This window comes from Pollachius pollachius, assembly GCF_949987615.1.
Source record: "Pollachius pollachius genome assembly, chromosome: 3".
NCBI lineage: Eukaryota > Metazoa > Chordata > Actinopteri > Gadiformes > Gadidae > Pollachius > Pollachius pollachius.
In genome coordinates this window covers 19,554,713-19,570,599 of record NC_136936.1, presented here as the reverse complement: position 1 = coordinate 19,570,599, position 15,887 = coordinate 19,554,713, and the positions used below count along the sequence as shown (strand labels likewise).

Genomic DNA, 15,887 nt, shown 5'->3' with positions numbered 1-15,887 from the left:
ATCTCCTTTTCTATTTAATTTTGACTGGTAAGACTGAATACCACCATAGCCGCTGATGAGGAGACCCCATGTTAGCTCTTGTTGTTGCTATGCAACTTTCCGCTGTCAGCAGTGCTTGTGTAAAAAGCCTCTCAGTAGCCTCTATTCAAAACACCAAGTGACACAGCATGGGCGACTGGTGGCGCAGGTAAATGTATCCTCTGCATGGGGACTAAACGCTCTGCTAACCATAACCTTTAGCAAAAGAACGGAGGACATTCTGCTTTACATCCACATAACCTGTCTTTAAAGCACCACGTGCAAGAGTGCAGTCTGATGTTACAGTTTCCTTCTGTCCTTATTTCTCACTCTACCCCTTCCTCCTTCACTCTCTCTCTCTCTCTCTCTCTCTCTCTCTCTCTCGCTCTATCTGTTTAAGAACAGCTCCTTCTATCTTTATCCTCTCTCTCTCTCTCTGTATCTCTCTCTCTCTCTCTCTCTCTCTCTCTCTCGCTCTCTCTCTCTCTCTCTCTCTCTCGCTCTATCTGTTTAAGAACAGCTCCTTCTATCTTTATCCTCTCTCTCTCTCTCTGTATCTCTCTCTCTCTCTCTCTCTCTCTCTCGCTCTCTCTCTCTCTCTCTCTCTCTCTCTCTATCTGTTTAAGAACAGCTCCTTCTATCTTTATCCTTCTCTCTCTCTCTCTCTCTCTCTCTCTATATATATATATATATATATATATATTTATATATTTATATCTCTCTCTCTGAAACACACACGCGCGTCCACACAGACACAAACACATGTGTACTCCCCCCCACTGGCCACATTGTGCAGTTTCTGCTAGTAGTTGGTTGAGACCGTGGTGTGACCTCTCCAGCTGGTACACTGTGTTCTGCTGTCACTGCTACAGACATGCATTTCAGTCGCATTATTGTTAATCACATTGGATCGGCCCTCCCTGGCTGCGGCATCTCAAAGTGAAACGGCTACAGGAGGCATGAGTGCACGCATGCATGCATACACACACACACACACACACACACACACACACACACACACACACACACACACACACACACACATACACACACACACACACACACACGCAAACGTTAGATAAAAAAAAGGTTAATGCAGAAGTAATAGCCACTCAGTGTTTTTATGTTTCTAACTTTCCATTGGTTGGGATATACTCATTGTTATTATTAATCAAGACTTTACTAATGTTACTAATATTTCAGAGTTTTGAAAATCAATTTAAAAAATATAATACTCTTTTCCAAGCAGCAGGATGAATCTCTTATGTATGTCATGGGAGTGTCTTAGATTGTCCAAAATCTGTCCCCCGGTTCCTCCCTGCAGCTGTGAAAATTAAACAAAGTTTTGCAACGTTTCAATCCGTTAGATCAACAGACAGATAGAAGAAAACCATTTGCTCTGAGGAAGAACAAACAGATCAAACCGCCGCATTAAAGCGGGGCGTTAACCCTGCAGCTGTCAGGGACTTTATGTCTTCATCCTAACATTCCGCTGCACCTGCCACAGGCAAGGCAAGACAGGTGTGCAGATACCCACTGTTCACATCTTGATTCATCCACAGATGCACCCACACACGTCTATGTAGGCATGACGACACTGACACGTTGTCCTCATTGTTTAGTGTGTCCCCATGTGTCTGATATTCAGTTGTCTGTGTTTTCTCTGTTTCAGACCCAGACTGTCCAGGAGGCTCTCCAAAGAACCCTCGAGTTCTACAGACAACAAGAGATCAGGTGATGCGTCTAGTTTTCTTTTCTTACCTTCTCTTGTTATCTCGTGCACTCCCCACCCGGCTCTCTTTCTGACCCTTGTAGCTCTTACAAGTCAAGCTGAATGCATTGCTACAGCCTTTATCCACACAGTCTGGAAGGGATTCATGATGCTAATCCTAATATGTCGACGCCTGCAGTAGCCCTCTGATGGATATGAAGAAACCATCGAAGGGCAAATATGATGACAACTTAAAGGTCCAATGATTAAAATGGGTTCTGAAGTCCAAAAATCATGTTTTCTTGTTTTCTTCATCCACCCCCACCTCACCAGACTCGAAGCTCAGGTTGGTTGCCAAGCGCAAGACGAGCCAAGCACAACATCATATTTTGAGACAAGCAAAATTATTCTATTTCTGACAAGCAATAAGCTTTCCTACACTGTCAGTTGATCATGTAATGTAGTTGTTTGCAATTTATTGATTGTTTGTAAACCATAAACCAGCTCAGGTGGCACCCACCCTGAAATCGTTCTGAGATCCTAGCTGTTTGCATCTTTCAAATGCAACTCAGAGATGGACCCGTGCTTTAGCACGACTCTGGTCATGAGATCGAGTCTTTTCAATTCAGGTAGAATCTGGTAAAATCCCAGTTGGTCCAGTTTGTTTGCTTGCTCGCTGCAAGCTGTGTTTGTGTGCCAATTTGTTTCATATCTGACAAGCTGGGGTACTTGGAGAATAGTGAATCATAACACACAGCCCATAACAAAAACAAACGCTACGACCCCCGAAACGGAAATTTCAAGGAGAGCATACTGGCTCTCTCATTGTTGATGGAGAAGCCAGTTTTGCGACTTGTGTTCCTTAATCTCTGATGACAAAGCATTGTAATATTATGATTGTACAGTACATGTGTTACATACAGCTCATTCAGGTAAGGAAACTCTTAACCTAGGTTTCATAGGAGCAAAACTGGAGTAATGATCACCATGGAATTTATTATGTGAGAAAATATTATTCAAATATTCAGTGGTATATCTCCTATGCAATTAAGTCATATTAAACTGTAAATATGAATGGTGTGGCTAATAATTATATTCACACTGATGGTAAAGTTTCACTGTGTATTTCCAAGTTCAAATAATTATAATTATTCAAATAACCCTGTTGTTGATGGTAACTCCCTGCTATCATTGTGAGGATGTACAATCGCCATAGTTGTACTACCGTGTATCTACTAGAGATTGCAGAGCCTTGGTGTATATGTTCAGCATGGTCACTTCTGTCATGAAGTACACATTATTGGTGCAGACCCTGATGTGTGCACATCCATCCAGAAAAAAAGACATGCTGTAGACAATATATCTTTCTTTACAATGGGCCACCATTGCCTTCACAGCAGGTTCAGCTGAGGAAATGCAGAGCTTATGTGTTGGAGGGTCCTAAAATACACTCACACATTGAACAGGCATGTGTCCCCCTTTTTTCTTTGCTCAATTCTATGTTTTTCTCCCTTCTTTCCTTTTATAGCCTCTATTCACATGCTCCTGATGCTCCGCTTAGAGACTAGTGTCCTCTTTCCAAATCTAGACCACCCTGTTTTCACACGTTCTCCTTCTGTGTGTGTGTGTGTGTGTGTGTGTGTGTGGGGGGGTCTATTGTATTCAGAAAAATATTGCTCTGTGGATAATCACTCCATCTGTCTCTCTCTCTCTCTCTCTCTCTCTCTCTCTCTCTCTCTCTCTCTCTCTCTCTCTCTGTCTGTCTCTCTCACTCATTTGCTTGCTCACTCACTCACAAACAGACAAACAAACATAACCCTAACACACACATACATACACACATAAGAGGTGTTCACATGGCCCACATTGCCCAATTACTCTGTGAACATTTGACCTCAATGCAGAACAAAACCCTTTTGGTAAACATTGTGCTACTGTGGTGCATTTCATCCTCTGCATGATGCTATCTACTTGAAACATGTGTGTTTGTGCCCATGTCTTCCTTCAACAAGGTTGTGTCTTATACTGCCACTATACTGCTATCTAAGGGATCAGGAAGGATTTGATTATGGAGGTGTTAATTTGCTAACTTTGTGAAATAGCATCTACAGGAATGTCTGTGTGACTGAGGGGTTATATCCACTTATTTGTGGTTTGTATCTTTTTCAAAGGTGCAGAGAGGATGCCAGTGATGAGAGGTGCAAGCTGGAGAAGTGCCCATATCTCGAAAAGTCTGGTTCAGAAGAGGACATCTCAGGAACTCTGCACTACATGGCCACTCTACTTGGTAAGCAATGCACGGCTACATTTTGTGTTGGGACTACTAATAAACTATGTGCATCTATTCATCCACCATCCATCTATCCATTCCTTCAAACCTTTAGAACTGCTCTGAGCCGATGAATATAGATGTGAGGCAGGCGCACAGCCATACCATGTTTGCAGAAACATTATGAGTAAAGCGGAATTTGTAATTATGTGAAATCAATGACAATTGAAAACCTATATTTGCTGTTAATTAATGGGTCAATTTCAGGTTTCACCATTACATTGGATAAGCCATATACAGTGGGGCAAAAAAGTATTTAGTCAGCCACCAATTGTGCAAGTTCTCCCACTTAAAAAGATGAGAGAGGCCTGTAATTTTCATCATAGGTATACCTCAGCTATGAGAGACAAAATGAAAAAAAAAAATCTAGAAAATCACATTGTCTGATTTTTAAAGAATTTATTTGCAAATTATGGTGGAAAATAAGTATTTGGTCAATAACAAAAGGTCATCTCAATACTTTGCTACATGCCCTTTGTTGGCAATGACAGAGGTCAAACGTTTTCTGTAAGTCTTTACAAGGTTTTCACACACTGCTGCTGGTATTTTGGCCCATTCCTCCATGCAGATCTCCTCTAGAGCAGTGATGTTTTTGGGCCTTCACTGGGCAACACGGACTTTCAACTCCCTCCAAAGATTTTCTATGGGGTTGAGATCTGGAGACTGGCTAGGCCACTCCAGGACCTTGAAATGCTTCTTACGAAGCCACTCCTTCGTTGCCCGGGCGGTGTGTTTGGGGTCATTGTCATGCTGAAAGACCCAGCCACGTTTCATCTTCAGTGCCCTTGCTGATGGAAGGAGGTTTTCACTCAAAATCTCACGATACATGGCCCCATTCATTCTTTCCGTCACACGGATCAGACGTCCTGGTCCCTTGGCAGAAAAACAGCCCAAAGCATGATGTTTACACCCCCATGCTTCACTGTAGGTATGGTGTTCTTTGGATGCAACTCAGCATTCTTTCTCCTCCAAACACGACGAGTTGAGTTTTTACCAAAAAGTTCTATTTTGGTTTCATCTGACCATATGACATTCTCCCAATCCTGTTCTGGATCATCCAAATGCTCTCTAGCAAACTTCAAACGGGCCCAGACATGCACTGGCTTTAGCAGGGGGACACGTCTGGCACTGCAGGATTTGAGTCCCTGGCGGCGCAGTGTGTTAGTGATGGTAGCCTTTGTTACTTTGGTCCCAGCTCTCTGGAGGTCATTCACTAGGTCCCCCCGTGTGGTTCTGGGATTTTTGTTCACCGTTCTTGTGATCATTTTGACCCCACAGGGTGAGATCTTGCGTGGAGCCCCAGATCGAGGGAGATTATCAGTGGTCTTGTATGTATTCCATTTCCTAATAATTGCTCCCACAGTTGATTTCTTCACACCAAGCTGCTTACCTATTGCAGATTCAGACTTCTCAGCCTGGTGCAGGTCTACAATTGTGTTTCTGGTGTCCTTTGACAGCTCTTTGGTCTTGGCCATAGTGGAGTTTGGAGTGTGACTGTTTGAGGTTGTGGACAGGTGTCTTTTATACTGATAAGGAGTTCAAACAGGTGCCATTAATACAGGTAAACAGCCTCTTAAAGAAGAAGAAGTTACAGGTCTGTGACAGCCAGAAATCTTGCTGGTTTGTAGGTGACCAAATACTTATTTTCCACCATAATTTGCAAATAAATTCTTAAAAAATCAGACAATGTGATTTTCTGGATTTTTTTTTTCATTTTGTCTCTCATAGCTGAGGTTTACCTATGATGAAAATTACAGACCTCTCTCGTCTTTTTAAGTGGGAGAACTTGCACAATTGGTGGCTGACTAAATACTTTTTTGCCCCACTGTACGTAGTTAAATGTCGGAATGTGTTGTCCTTCTTACACCATATCATTACCCTACAATTGTGATTTGTGGTTAGCACAAACCTGTAAATGATTCAGTAAACAGTGAAGCCCACATGTCAACTTCATGACATTAACTGTTGTTCTCTGTGTTTTACAGTATTATCCTGTATGATATTTTATAGCCACTGCAGCTTTATGGTGTGTTCCTGAATCCTTGGACGCCAGCCTTCCGAGTTGCACTTTTAACGTAATTTCCGGTCTCAGAGCATTTATAGGGTTCTCTGTTCGTCAAATACAAAGTAGATAGATCTCTTCACGGGCGCAAACATTTTTGTTGAGAGCGTCATCACTGCTCTCGGTCTACTCTCAGAATTCCGAGAGATGAAGACAGAAAGGGGGCTTGCCCCCGAGAAATGCCGCAAGAAAGCTGGGAGATTTCCCGACTTCCGACTCGGAAGGCTGGCGTCCGAGGATTCAGGAACACACCATTTACTGTACACTATTGACAGCTCCTGACAAATTCATTCATGAAGACAACCTAGTCTAATTCACATAACAGGTCACACTTGCCCAACGTTTCGCAGTTGGATTGATGGTGCCTGTGCTACATGCTAGGCTAAATGCCCATGAGAATGCACTTGTGTTTTGACTTAATATGCATTATTGATTTGCATGTGTGAACACCTGATTATCTTCCTTTACTGACGAGGATTTGAGAGAGAGAGAGAGAGAGAGAGAGAGACAAGGACTGATGTGGCTTTACCTTTGTGTGTATATGTGTTGCGTGTTAGTGTGCGTGCATGTGCGTACATGTTGCTGTTTGTGCTTAATGGTGCTCATTCCATGCCCTTAGTTTTCTAGCTGCGCTTATTGTGTCTCTTTGCTCAAGATTTATTATGTTTCCAGTGAAGTGTTATTTTTAACACTCAGGCACACACACACATTCTTACACACACAAACACATGCACTTATGCACGCATGCACACACAAAATCGTACACAAACACACACACACACACACACACACACACACACACACACACACACACACACACACACACACACACACATGAATGTGGTGAGTCATGCAGTACAGTGTATTCCTCCTCCTGTGCTTGGTACATAGTCCTTTGGCCTCCCCTATCTGTGCTCTATACTCCCTCGGCTGCAGTCTCCTTGATAACCTCCTCCTCCCTCCCTCCTCCTCCTGCCCTTCCCCTATCTTCTCGTGCCTTCAGTCATTCCAGGACTGGAGGCAGCTGCATTTACAGAGTAGAAGAGGAGTTGGAGTCGCATGGCATGAATGTCACTTCTCTATCCCCCTCCAATGTCGTTACTCAATCGGGCGAGGGCTTGAATGTGCGACCGCCAGTGATTCCATGATGTACGCACACAAGGGCGGAGCCTGTGAGATCTGCAGAACGGTCGCGCCGCAGGGAGAGGACCTCTCAGTCACAGTCGTCCTTCCCCTTTCCATCAGCAATGTCCCGTTCGCTGCCTCCGAGACCCAGTCAGCCTTGCCTTGTTTCCGTGTCACCCAGAGCGGGAGCCCACGCAACTGGTTCGTGCCCGCCTTTCCCCTGAGGAGAGAGACCACCGCATGCAGACCAGGCCTTGCCTGTATTGCGGTCAGCTTGGGCACTTCTTCTCTGTTTTGTCCATCTCGCCTGGGAGCTGCCAACCCCTCTTTCTCTCATTTCCACTGTTGCTCGAGGCCGCCCTCTGGTAGCGTAGCCATTATCTACCTCTCACGACTATCCACGATTCTAGAGCAGACAAGAGCTTCATCGACCAGCCGGTGGGGCAGCAGCTGGGCACAGATGCTTAGTCGCTTGACGTCCCTATCTAGGCAAGGGGCCTCGATGGCAATCTGATCGCTCATATGGATTGCAGGACCGCCCCCCCCCCCCCCCCCCCGGAAGATTTGGTTGTCACGAAACCATCCCGCGTCCCTGTCCCTATACCCACAGCCAAGACCTCCATTATGCCGCCTGCATGCCTTGCTGCTACCCTCAGCTGGGAGATTGAGTCTCTGGGCTCAGGGAAATCAACACGACCAAGAAATCGTCTAGCCCCCGATTCCGTTTGGTCCCAAGTCCTTTGATGGGCACGCCACGTGTCTCACTTGCCACCCAGGCTTTGTCCGCACTCACCATTTTCTCAGCCAACTTTTCTGGCCCACCATGGATGCGGACACCTGCCCATTCAACGCTGCCTGTTCCACCTTCATGTACAACAACCTCCGCCAAACCCAGTTTCGGCCTTCTCTGACCCAACCAATCCATGGTTTCATTCTTATGACAAATGTACTTATTGTAAGTTGCTTTGGATAAAAGTGTCTGCTAAATGCCCCAAAGGTAAATGTAATGTAAATGTTTCACATCTCCCTGGAATAATGCACCAGTCTCCCCCCATCTGATGGTAACTCTGCCATCCTGACGTTCATCAACCACTTTTCCAAGACTACCCATTTCATTGCCCCGCTCAGGCATCCCTCTGCAAAGGAGAGAGCATATATTTTAGTCTGCCAAATTTCCTGCCTGCAAGCACTTCCTCACAGACATAGTGTCAAAGCGAGGCCCTCATTTCATCTCTCATGGGTGTCAGTTGTTTTGTCCGTCAGTCTTTGGGTTACCATCCTCAGAACAGACTCTCGGAGAGGGCTAAGCAGGAGACTGAGGTTGAGAACTCTGTTCCCTCTGTCCAGGCTCACATTTGCCGTGACCACGCATCCTAGAGACACGCCTGTGCCACCTTGCTGTTAATGAAATATTTGATTGAGGGATGAGTCCACCCTTGTATTAGAATCGTATGAGCGAACGGATAGTAGCGAATCAAGCAGTTCGTAATACTCGGCATGTATGGCGATGTGTATTCCAACCCAACAACGCACACACTGTATTTGGTTTTATATTATACCGTATCATAGAATTTGATTGATTAGTTTAACAGAAATTAAATATATTTGGAGGAAATTATGTCCGCGATGATGATTTCAGTTTGATGTTCAAGATGTTCAATATTCAATCGGCTCATGAGAACCGATTGATGTTTCACACATATATCCTGAAGTGCCACACAATGTTCTTGATTCTTATTAAGAAAGTAATGTGTTGAATATCAATGACAAATAATAGTGTGACATACTGTCCAGTCTTTAGTAGACGACTGAAAGAAATCTGTCCTTTTCCGGAGGTCTTCCCTCATGTCATTCTCCCTCTTGTGGGTGTGCCATCGATACAGGGCTAGTCGCATGTTTGACATTTTGTCCCATGAGACGTTTGACGCACAATTAGGGAGTATCCAACCTCAACTGCTCACTTCTGTCCCTGTGTTGTGCGTGCGTGTGTTCGGCGTGCGTGCGTGCGCATATTGTTTTGGGCATATGTTTGTGTGTGTGTGGGGGTCAGATTGCTAAGTGATGGTGGTATCTGTTCCATGTTCAAACAGATCTAATTGTGTTTTTGACTTTTTGATCAGCTCCCTGACTCATTCACATCAAACAACCTGTGTGTGTGTATGTGTGTGTGTGTGTGTGTGTGTGTGTGTGTGTGTGTGTGTGTGTGTGTGTGTGTACAACATTGATGTAGTAGGCTCATGTTAATTTTAATTGCCTTTGTTCATCAATGGGCCTCTCTTAGGGGGTTATCTTTTTTTATTCCTCAAGGTTTGTTTGGCATGACTTGCTTGTAGATTTATATTGAATACTTTCTCCATTGCAAATATGTGTATACTGTGTATTTGAGTTTTGTTTATAGTTAATTTATTTTAATTTGTTATATATTTTGAAGTGCCCTTTGCACTAATGTATCCAAAGCCACGCAGAAATTATCTTATACATCCTCACGAGTTCTCGTATGTCCTCATACACATATCAGATACAATACAGTTTTCCCAAGCAACGGAAGCTAAATGCTAACAGAGATAAGAAAGATACTATCTATCTAGCACATACTGAACCAACATGATAAGTGGCGATTGTTTGGCTCTAAATGTTGTTCCCAGACACGTCATTGGTCTTTAGCTTCTTTTCTCTGAGCCATATTCAGCACGCGTAGCTTTTAACAGTGAAACTACCGTCTGAGTCAGTGTTGTTTGGATGTGTTTTGTCCCTCCAGGGGTGCCGTACTGTGAGCTGCGTGAGCACTTCGGCGAGGACTTCTTCAGCCTCTGCTTTGAGGAGAATGAGAGGGTTCTCCGGGCGGTGGGGGGAAACCTCCAGGACTTCTTCAACGGATTTGACGCCATCCTGGAGCACATCCGCACATCCACCGGGCGCAGGGCCTCGTCCGAGAGCCCCTCCTTCCAGTGCAAGGACCCCCACGACGAGACTCGAGGAAGGGAGGTGCGCCTGGTGGGCGGGGTCGGGCACAGCGAGGGCCGAGGGAAGATGCTCCTGCTCCATTGTTTAAACCCCGCCCCCGTGGTGGGCTTGGTCATGCCGGGGTTGATCAGAGCCGTCGCCAGGCGAATTTTCCACTCCGAGGTCAGGGTGGAGGAAGTCCCGCCCCTCACTCCCCTGTCTCCGAACGATGACGCAGACCACTCCGGCGGCGAGTCCCCGACTCCCACCCCCTCCCCCAGCACCTCTCCCCCCTCCTCCCCATGGCCTCTCTCTCCCTGTCCGTCCTCCTCGTCCGCCCCCGTATGCCTGTCCTTCCTTATCAGGGAGACCTCTCCTGCCTCGCTCCCCGCCCTCTCAAACACTCCCTCCGGGACCGCCCCCAGCAGACCCCCCCTGTCGCTGTCCACGAGCCCCACCGACCTGTGCATCGGCCTGGCCACCTTCTGCAGGGCCTTCCCCTTCCACCTGGTGTTAGGACCCCGCATGGAAGTACTGCAGCTGGGCGAGGGGCTGAGGAGGCAGGCCCGCATCGAGCCCCTCCGCAGCTTCTGCTTCAAGGACTGCTTTGAGATCGTCTCACCCAAGATCGAGCCCTCGTTCAAGGGCATCCTGGTGCGGCTGGCGTCGCCCTTCACCATCCGCACCAGGCCGGACAGCACACAGTCTGGCACCAAGGAGAAGGTAAAGCAGCCATCTTGTACCGTTTTATATTGGTAATAGAGGTATATTTTAATCAATGCATTCTACTCCGTTAGCCACAGGCCAAGGGTTCAATCCTTCAAAACCTTGAGTTGGATGAAATACATGTGCTAAATCGGCAAATTTTTAATTAAGCTGGTATGATTTATTATTCCAGTAAAATATAGATTAGCACCTGGAAGTTATTCTTGTGTTCTTGGTGAGGGCTTTACTATGAAGCAATTCTACCTGAACCTATTGAAGCGTACCGTTGTGTGCGCCTATTGAGTTCTTATTGAAGTGTATCAGATGGAATTAGCTTGTTGATTGGTTGTGCTACTGCAAGAGTCATATTGATGTGATTGATGCGTCACAACACATCATTTAAAGGCGTTCAGTCATTGGTTCCAATTCATCAAGCACAACAAATCTATCTCAGTTGTCGGCTGTGCACAGCCGTTTATTGATGAATAGATGGCTGCAGGCTGTCTGAACACACACACATGTTGAATGGTAGCAGAAAATTTGAGATTGATAGGCGAGGTGTAACTGTTGCATATGGTGTAGTTTGCGTTTGCATATGCTTAGTAAGGAGCCAGAAGAAGAGTTATCTAGCTTGAATCAGCTGCGTAGATTGTCTTGGGCATTCTAGGCTACATCCGCAAATGTTTTAGATTGAATTAGCCCGGATCTCAATAACACGAAAATAGCCCAGGATCTATTAATTAGACATCCGATCATGCGTTCAAGTTTTTAATATAATATGAATTGTTAAACCAAAAGTAGGTTTTGGGTCCTCTGCATGTCCTTCAAGCAGCAGATCTACGTCTCACCTCTTGGGATGCGTGCATTTTGTCTGAGCGCTTCAATGTCAAAAGATGTTTGACGTGTGAAGTGCTCTGCATTTGCTCAATACTGATACAGTATCTCTAACAACTACTGCTACTAATAGAGTTTCACATAAAAATGTAAACAATGAGGACTTGTACATTGAATGTAAATAAGGTGCAAGAGTCCATAAAAAAACATCAAAATAGAGCCTGTTTTACAGGGGACGACAACCCCGTACCCCCCTACTGAGGTCCTTACTGAACCCCGGTTCTCCTAAAATCCTCCAAACACCAAATATTCTCTGCAGCTCTCTCTCTGCATGTTGTGCTTTTTGTTCTTACCATTACTTTACAATGTCTGATTCTTTGTTGTTTAGCTGTGAGCTGCTATTCCTCCGGCGTTTTGTACCTTGCATCATCATCCTGTTTGGCCAGGGAGGTTTAGGCCGCTAGTCGGAGCAGATATCATCCTCCTCCCCTCAGATAAATCGATGATGAATTCACATGGAGGAAGAGGACGAAATAACAAGATGGTTGAAAAGTACAGACAGCAGAGAAAGTTGAGCCATCCGAGGGCTTTTGCTAACCAGACCTTGACGATTCCCAATACAAAGTGCACATTTTTAATATAAACTTGCACATTGGATTGTGCGAGACAGCAGAGCAGGACAGTCCAGTTGCAATTCAAGGAAAAACTCTGAGCGGATGATGATCTTTTTGTTAGTGTTCCTCCTGTTAAAAGTCTATCCACACAGGCTTGTTTACAACCAAGGGGTTTCCAGGCTGGGATAACTCACTCATCTTCCAAGTGGGTGTGATGCACATGAGTTGGATCTAATTTCCACCTTGTTTTTTTTATATCATTATGTGTAGACATTGATGTTTGTTGTCTCTTCCAGGATACACACAGTACAACACAGTGCCCCCAAAATCAATCAAATATGACCTACTCACATTACTTTAAAAGAAAACTGCAGGATTTCATTCTCTTCTGTGTAAGGAGTGTGGGTTCTGCTGCCCTTTGGTTTGTCTGTAATTGGATTTTGCAAATGTGATAATGTCCTCACAATTAATAATGTGAAATCCCACAATTCGCTGCTCTGGAGACAGGTTTCCAAGCCAAAGTAGAAGGTTGACATTAACATATCCCCCTGTTTGGGCTCCATACTACGATTACTTTTAAATGTCACCGTGATGCTCAGGTAGAGGGAGACTCAGTGTGTGCTTTGGTTATGACAGGTCGGTGGCCTCAGGGAAATCTGTTTCACATCAGGTGAAGCACAGATTAACATGAGAATGACATGTAACTATAATACCACAGGTAGGTGACAATAATCATGTAATTGATACCATCTGACTGATCTTAAAAAAAAAAAGAATCTCATAAGCCCTAGTCTCCCACTGTTCTTCAAGTGAGCAGAGTCATCTTAATGCTACTTGTAAATAACATAATTAATATTGTGTGGCAGACACACAGAATTTGAAGGGTGTGTTGTACAAAACCTAACTACTTCTTTGGAAACAATATGAACAATCCCTGGCTATGTAATCTGCTGAGATGACTCTGAAATAGAGATGATTATTCAATGCAGAAATCTTCCCTCATATTTCATATACAAAGAGAGCGAGTGACCTTAAGCTTTACATATCTACTTTAAGTAGATATTTTTTTTAATCTGTATGCTATCTCTTTTTTTTTTCTCTCCCGTTCTCTCCTGCTGTCTCTCTCTCCCCTCTCTTTCTCTCAATTTCTCTGTCTTTCTATCTTGATTTATCTGTGCCCTCATCCTACTCCTCATGAAGACCTTCCTTCTCATCGTGGTTGCCTCTGTTGAAAACACATCATGAATGCACAATTGAATCCATTGAAATGTAGGTGTGTGTGTGTGTGTGTGTGTGTGTGTGCATGCGTGTGTGTGTGTGTGTGTGTGTGTCACTAGATCACAGTGGGGGATGGTTGGGTAAAGCTGTCTGAGTCAGAAAAGGTACAAAAAGGAAATATAATTAATGTTGACCTAGCCCTTAAAGCTCAATATTGTGGTGAGCAGCACGGTAAGGACGAGACGGGAGCCCAGGTTAAACGGTTATGCAACTCTCGTGCCCCTTACACCACACGACTCCGAGAGCTCCCTTCATTGAACGCAAACCGAACATAACAGAAACACGGCACACCTGGCCAACCCACACAACATTCTCACTAATGGTCGCGGTCACACTACACATCACACAACAATGGAACTGTTCTGGGCCCCCTGGGTTACTTTACAACAACTAACCACAAAGTAACCCAGGGGGCCCAGCAAAGGTCCAAACCCCTATGACAGTTGAACCCCCAGAATCCCTTGCGCAAACCCGTAGGAGTCGCAACACAAAACATCTGACATCTAGATTTACCTCAATCAGGTTTGTTTCTGCATGTTTCCCAGTTTGTCCTGGGGTTATTGCAGAAGATGGTGCTCTTGGTTCAGTGCATTCTTAATGCATTATCGGATCTCATACACAGTGTGTGTTTAATTGAATTAGCATCACCTGAGCAGAGAAAACGCAAATAAGCAGGAGAAAATACCAATGAATGATCGGACATTTTCACCAGAAAGGGCAGTGAGAAATGCTGACAGGCCATGGTTATGGCTCCACATGTGGTCTGTGTGTGACTGTATATGTGTATGCCTTTGTACGCCATTGTGTGTGTTTGTGTGTGTGTGTATGTGCGTGTCTGTTTGTGTGTGTGTAATTCTATTTGTGAGTCTGTTTTCTCTGTCAGAACCTTTTCCTGTTTTATTGTGACAGGATGAGAGAGAGAGGGGGGGCAGAGAGAGAGAGAGAGAGAGAGAGAGAGAGAGAGAGACAGAGATAGAGAGACAGAGAGAGAGAGAGTAAGAAAGACTGAGAGAGACAGATTTCCAGGATAAAACTTGTTGCCCACAGTGGTGTCCAATTCTCCCCCCCCCCCCCCGTCTCTACCCCTTGGACATGTCAGATCCTAGAAACCTAAGGTCTTGTTGAAAAGGTCAAACCCCAACCCTGTCTCCCTCACTCTTACACATCAACACACACACACACACACACACACACACACAAACACACATATACACACACTTTGTGTAGTATGTGAGCATGGAAGAGATATTGTGACCCATATGACTGAGAATGTATCAGCTCATCACCTGTTCAATCACCACACCTTTGTAATTAGGGATGTACCATATTTAACATACAACGTTAGTTAGTGTTATATGACACGAGAGTCACAGAGGAAGAAGGTCCTCTGGTGGAGGCTGGCCCCCAACGTGAGCACGAAGACCCAGTCCTCACCACCTCACACAGAACAGAGCCAAACGCAGAGACCAAGAAACCAGCCAGAAGGAGCAAGCTCAAGTGGCCGAAGTCAAACGAAGCAGAGGCATGGCGCACTTTATACACAGACCTGATCAAGACCCTAGAGGGAGTGTTGCGTGGAGAACAGGTTTGGTGAAATTGTCCCCAAATAGAGGACCGCCCTGAGAGAGAAGGGAATGAGGGAAAAGGAAATCCTCAAGCTGGTACAAAGGCGCCGGCAACTCTGCAAGAACTGGAGGAAGGCAACCCACGCAGAGAAAGAGGGTCTGAAAGCCCTGTGGGAGGAGGTCAGGAAGAGGCTAGCCGGGCTTCGCAGAGCTGAACGCATTCACAAACGCAGCAAACGGAAGCAAAAAGAGCGAGCCAGCTTCTTCAAGGATCCCTTCAGGCACGCCAGACTGCTGGAGGAAAAGAAGAGCGGCAAGCTTGAAACCATCAGCGAGCAATTTGAACAGCATGTTAAAGAGCAGTACAGTGATCAATCAAAGGAGCATCCCCTTAGGAACACCAGGATAAATGCCTCGGCCTGCACTGCCGACAGCTGAGTTCAATATTATGCCCCCCAAGCTCAGTGAAGTCAGGCAAGTCGTGAAGAAGGCAAGGTCCTCTTCAGCAGTTCGGGGCAGTTCTATAAGAATTGCCCCAAGGTACTAGAGCTGCTATGGTACCTAATGAGAACTGCCTGGAAAAAGCAACTCATTCCATCCGAGTGGCAAAGAGCGGTAGCAGTCTTCATTCCCAAGGAAACAAATTCCAGAGATATTGGCCAATTCCGAAACATCGCCCTGCTGAATGTAGAAGGAAAGATTT

General features: G+C 45.2%; 1 protein-coding gene across 1 annotated transcript in view; it reads left to right on the top strand.

Annotated features, from left to right (window-relative positions):
- The window catches only part of gucy1a2 (guanylate cyclase 1, soluble, alpha 2), a gene marked incomplete at both ends in the record, with an annotated part of 36,273 nt that overhangs the window by 2,803 nt on the left and 17,583 nt on the right, over positions 1 to 15,887 (top strand). The window contains 3 exons of the mRNA XM_079733476.1: positions 1,691 to 1,752; positions 3,901 to 4,016; positions 10,004 to 10,911. Coding sequence (XP_079589602.1) covers positions 1,691 to 1,752; positions 3,901 to 4,016; positions 10,004 to 10,911 — 1,086 coding nt within the window. The remainder of the gene's footprint in view (positions 1 to 1,690; positions 1,753 to 3,900; positions 4,017 to 10,003; positions 10,912 to 15,887) is intronic.